At 38.1% G+C, this 6,000-nt stretch overlaps 1 protein-coding gene across 3 annotated transcripts in view; it reads left to right on the forward strand.

The window, feature by feature from the left end:
- Positions 1 to 6,000, forward strand: part of LOC133608520 (insulin-like growth factor 1 receptor) — a 188,038-nt gene that overhangs the window by 149,417 nt on the left and 32,621 nt on the right. For 2 of the 3 annotated variants that reach the window (XM_061963802.2, XM_061963803.2), the window contains exons 13-15: positions 5,460 to 5,619; positions 5,710 to 5,809; positions 5,945 to 6,000. The exon at positions 5,945 to 6,000 is cut by the window's right edge and continues 15 nt beyond it. In XM_061963802.2, the coding sequence (XP_061819786.2) occupies positions 5,460 to 5,619; positions 5,710 to 5,809; positions 5,945 to 6,000 (316 nt within the window). The remainder of the gene's footprint in view (positions 1 to 5,459; positions 5,620 to 5,709; positions 5,810 to 5,944) is intronic. The other variant, XM_061963804.2, reaches the window with a different exon arrangement.

A 6,000-nucleotide genomic window follows, 5' to 3' on the forward strand; every position in this document is an offset into this window, starting at 1 on the left:
ACAACGCTAGAAATGTGTCCCGTGAAAAAACGTCCGACCTGAACTCTCTAATAACTAGAGATGTCGCATTTGCGCAAATGCGTTAAAATGTAATATCGGAAATTATTGGTATCGGTTTTTTTATTATCGGTATCGTTTTTTGTTTTTTTTCCAAAATTAAATCAACATAAAAAACACAAGATACACTTACAATTAGTGCACCAACCCAAAAAACCTTCCTCCCCCATTTACACTCATTCACACTCATTCACACAAAAGGGTTGTTTCTTTCTGTTATTAATATTCTGGTTCCTACATTATTTATCAATATATATCAATACAGTCTGCAAGGGATACAGTCCGTAAGCACACATGATTGTGCGTGCTGCTGGTCCACTAATAGTACTAACCTTTAACAGTTAATTTTACTAATTTTCATTAATTACTAGTTTCAATGTAACAGTTTTTATATTATTTTACTTTCTTTTTTATTCAAGAAAATGTTTTTAATTTATTCATCTTAATTTATTTTATAAATTTTTCTTAAAAGTACCTTATCTTCACCATACCTGGTTGTCCAAATTAGGCATAATAATGTGTTAATTCCACAACTGTATATATCGGTTGATATCGGTATCGGTTGATATCGATATCGGTAATTAAAGAGTTGGACAATATCGGATATCGGCAAAAAGCCATTATCGCACATCCCTACTAATAACTAAAGTGCCTAGGGTGAATAATGTAAACTCACTACACTGGTAGTTTTTAGCGCTTCCATGGCGAGATATACCGTAAGTTAGACGGCGTGGCGAAGTTGGGAGAGTGGCCGTGCCAGCAATCTGAGGGTTACTGGTTCAATCCCCACCTTCTACCATCCTAGTCACGTCCGTTGTGTCCTTGAGCAAGACACTTCACCCTTGCTCCTGATGGGCAGCTCCCGCCATCAGTGTGTGAATGTATGTGTGTATGGGTGAATGTGGAAATAGTGTCAAAGCGCTTTGAGTTCCTTAAAAAGGTAGAAAAGCGCTATACAAGTACAACCCATTTACCATTTACCATTTAGAACTACTTTATATTAGAAATGGCAACAGCGGAGGATGAATGTCCCATAACAAGAAGATAGAGAAAAAGAAGAAGCTTATGGACTACGACATCGGCACCGACTACAATGGCGGACGTGCGCAAATTTTCAGGACTTCCGCAGATCTCAAATACACATCAGTAGGTACCAGAAAGTAGGAAAAGTTTGTTTTGCATAATATTGCGAAACAAAATGCCAGATAATGTCTGCTAATGGGTGTCATTTTGCGGTCCTTATACACACACCATAGTAATACTTGTATCTCTGACTACGGTAGCCGTAATGGGCCGACAATCCATCAAGCGGTGCGGCTTCAAAGTCGTACTAAAACATTTTGACAGATTTTTAAGTGCCGTGTGTAATGTTCTATATTTTCAATGGAACATTTAAAGTTTTGATGTTTTTTACTGGCGTCATATTGCAGTCTACACATATCTCTTTTGTGTGACTACCATTTCGCCATGTACCAAATAAAATTGCTCCAAGGTCGGTAAGCACAACCAGAAATATTCCGTACATTAGGCGCACCGAGTTATAAGGCGCACTGTCGATACCACCATAATGACCAACATTAAAATACAGTTGCGTAGTAGGCGTAAATATTCATTAAAACAAGGCAGAGGTTTTATTTAACAAGTATATATTATATTTTTGTCCACTGTAACATTACACACAGTTTGAACAGTAACACTGTGTTTCAATATAGGAAAATAAAACACTTTACTTAAATAATTACCGTATTTTTCGGACTATAAGTCGCAGTTTTTTTCATAGTTTAGCCGGGGGTGCGACTTATACTCAGGAGCGACTTATGTGGGAAATTATTAACACATTACCGTAAAATATCAAATAATATTATTTATCTCATTCACGTAAGAGACTAGACGTATAAGATTTCATAGGTTTTAGCGATTAGGAGTGACAGATTGTTTGGTAAACGTATAGCATGTTCTATATGTTATAGTTATTTGAATGACTCTTACCATAATATGTTAGGTTAACATACCAGGCACGTTCTCAGTTGGTTATTTATGCCTCATATAACGTACACTTATTCAGCCTGTTGTTCACTATTCTTTATTTATTTTAAATTGCCTTTCAAATGTCTATTCTTGGTGTTGGGTTTTATCAAATACATTTACCCAAAAAATGCGACTTATACTCCAGTGCGACTTATATGTTTTTTTCTTTCTTTATTTTGCATTTTCGGCAGGTGCGACTTATACTCCGGTGCGACTTATACTCCGAAAAATACGGTAATCAAATCTTTGGCGTACCACCGAATGGAGCCCCTTACCAGAGTTTGAGAACACTCGGTATAATGAGTGTACCGTATTTTCCGCACTATAAGCCGCCCCGGGTTATTAGCCGCACCTTCAATGAATGGCATATTTCAAAACTTTGTCCACCTATAAGCCGCCCCGGGTTATAAGCCGCGCCTACGCTGCACTAAAGGGAATGTCAAAAAAACAGTCAGATAGGTCAGTCAAACTTTAATAATTTATTACAAACCAGCGTTCTAACAACTCTGTTCACCCCCAAAATGTAATGTGCAAATGTGCAATCACAAAAATAGTAACACTCAAATTAGTGCAGAGCAATAGTAACATCAATAACTCAACGTTGCTCGAACGTTAATGTCACACAACACACAAAATAAAGATTTAAAGCTCACTTTCTGAAATTATTCCTCATCCATAAATCCCTTGAATTCTTCTTCAGTGTCTGAATTAAAAAGTTGGGCGAATACGGCATCCAAAATGGCCGGCTCCGTCTCGTCGAAGTCATCAGAGTCAATGTCGCTGTTGTTGTCCAGCAGTTCCGTGAATCCTGCCTTCCGGAAAGCTCGGACCACAGTTGAGACCGATATATCCGCCAGGCATTTACAATCCACTGGCAGATGTTGGCGTATGTCGTCCGGCGCTGTCTCCCTGTCTTAGTGGCGCAGGTCATCTTGTTGCTTCCTCTACCTACGCACCATTGATTCATTTATGTTCAATTCTCTCGCTGCTGCTCTATTTCCGTGTTCTACTGCGTGACTTATTGCCTTGAGTTTGAATTCTGCGTTGTGCGCGTGTCTCTTAATAGGAGCCATTTTGTGGTCTTTACAGATGTAAACACACAAATGAAATGAAACGCAATATCCGGGGGCTTCTTCTTCTACGGGGGCGGGTGGTTGCTCACAGTAGAAGAAGAAGCGCTTCCTCTTCTATGGGGGCGGGTGCTTACCTTGGCGGTTGCTTACCATAGAAGAAGAAGCGCTTCCTCTTCTACGGGGAAAAAAGATGGCGGCTGTTTACCGTAGTTGCGAGACCTAAACTTTATGAAAATGAATATTAATATTAATCCATATATAAGGCGCACCGGGTTATAAGCCGCACTGTCAGCTTTTGAGAAAATTTGTGGTTTTTAGGCGCGGCTTATAGTGCGGAAAATACGGTATGTAATAAAAATAAAATCCGGACCACATGTGGTGCTTGAAACTTTAAATATGCGAACATGGTCTCTGAGATAGAGCACACCTGAGAGCGGTCGTGATCTGTGTGGCGGTGAACATTGGAGTTTTTTATTTGTTTAGTAATGGACACATGTTAAAAATGCAGTGTCAGCGTTGATGATGTGCATTCAGGGTTTCCCCCAGACTGCCAGCATACCTGTGGCGGTGGGGAAGTGGCTAGTGGCGTGGTCAATATGACATCATCATATAATTTGTATGATCTGTGATGGTGCATATATAATTTTTTTTAGAAAGTCTAAAAAAAGTATAGATACATTTAAAAACAAATCTGTGTACCATATTTTTCCGAGTATAAGTCGCACCTGCCGAAAATGCATAATAAAGAAGGAAAAAAACATATATAAGTCGCACTGGATCCTGGCCAAACTAGGAAAAAAACTGCGATTTATACTCCGAAAAATACGGTAATTGTTAATTAATATTAACATTATTTGTTTTCATATTGTATATTCATATTTTTAGCTTGAATACATAAAGGATGAGTTACACGTTTTAGAAGCTGAGTGATAAGCATATCCAGCGAGTAGCAGTATTGCTAAGTGCTAAACAAGAAATATAATGTGCAAACATAATAAAACAATTACTTAGTGTACAATGTCTGCTCTCACTTGGATGATGGGATCTTTATATCTTTTTGTTTACACGAAAAATGTATCATGATACTCACGCAGGTAAAAAAAAGAAGAAAAAAAGGTTGGTGCAAACGAGCGTCTTTTTGTGTCTTTCTCTCCATCTCCGGGTCTAAGTTTGATGTCAAAGTTGACCAACTTCTCGGTTTATGACCACAACTTTCTACTATACACGTGAGAGGAATTAATTATAATCTACAATTAACTTTTACCAGCTCAGAGGCGATGCAGCAGCTCACCGGCTCAATATGTCAATAGCTGCATAATTTAGTTAGCTCTCTGTGATCATGGTGCCACTAAAAGTAGTCCCTTCATATTAACGCTTATAATTAGGGATGTCCGATAATGGCTTTTTGCCGATATCCGATATTCCGATATTGTCCAACTCTTTAATTACCGCTACAGATATCAACCGATATATACAGTCGTGGAATTAACACATTATTATGCCTAATTTGGACAACCAGGTATGGTGAAGATAAGGTACTTTAAAAAAAAAAAAAAGATAAAATAAGATAAATAAATTAAAAACATTTTCTTGAATAAAAAAGAAAGTTAAACAATATAAAAACAGTTAACGGTACATAGAAACTAGTAATTAATGAAAATGAGTCAAATTAACTGTTAAAGGTTCGTACTATTAGTGGACCAGCAGCACGCACAATCATGTGTGCTTACGGACTGTATGCCTTGCAGACTGTATTGATATATATTGATATATAATGTAGGAACCAGAATATTAATAACAGAAAGAAACAACCCTTTTGTGTGAATGAGTGTAAATGGGGGAGGGAGGTTTTTTGGGTTAGTGCACTAATTGTAAGTGTATCTTGTGTTTTTTATGTTGATTTAATAAAAAAAAAACAAAAAAAAAACCGATATCGATAATTTCCGATATTACATTTTAACGACATCTCTACTTATAATAAGAATACTGCTGATAGTTGGTTAATATTCAGATCACAAAATGTAAATAAAGTATTTTTGGCGCTTTTTAGATGTTTTTTTGGAGGGCTTTATGAGTGCAATAGACTCAATGCTGCATTGTCAGCCACCTCATACTTTAGAATGCAGATTAATAACTATACTGGCCAGATTATAATCTCTTGTTCAAAAGTCTAAAAAGCAGCGTTGTATCATATTGTAATTGTTTTTGCTCCTCCCAGTTTTTTTTTTTTTGCTGATATGTGCAAAAAAATTAACAAGCCTAATAATAGATGCAATGTATGTGTCTTTGTGTGTGAGCCAGACTGAGAAGCACGAGTGCGTTTCGGGTCAAATGTACCAAGGCCAGCGAGGTGTCCGTCTGTCCAACCTGAGTCCAGGAAACTACTCGGTGAGGGTGCGAGCTACTTCGCTGGCCGGTAACGGATCCTGGACACACCCGGTGGATGTCTACGTGGCTGAACGTAAGACATGCATCAGAACACGTTGTTTTTGCTATTTGATCTCCTTATTTAATCTACTATGCAACTCAAGACCATGTTTGCACACAACAGGATATGAAAAAGTCCTCTATGCTTTCATATTGGCCCCCATCACCTTCATCCTGCTTATCTGCCTGGGGGTCGGAGCTCTCTTCGCCTTGAACAGGAAAAGGTGTGTTTCTATGACAAAGCAGCAAATGTGTCGTTGTATGTTAAACACACACTACTACTCCATTCGTGAACTGAATATTTTTAATTACACAGGCTTTGTGGTCAGTATCTGTTGACACTTTTTTGTTGTCGCTAGAAACAGCGATCGGCTTGGAAACGGTGTGCTGTATGCGTCCGTCAACCCTGAATACT

Source organism: Nerophis lumbriciformis, linkage group LG06, assembly GCF_033978685.3.
Source record: "Nerophis lumbriciformis linkage group LG06, RoL_Nlum_v2.1, whole genome shotgun sequence".
Classification (NCBI taxonomy): Eukaryota; Metazoa; Chordata; class Actinopteri; order Syngnathiformes; family Syngnathidae; genus Nerophis; species Nerophis lumbriciformis.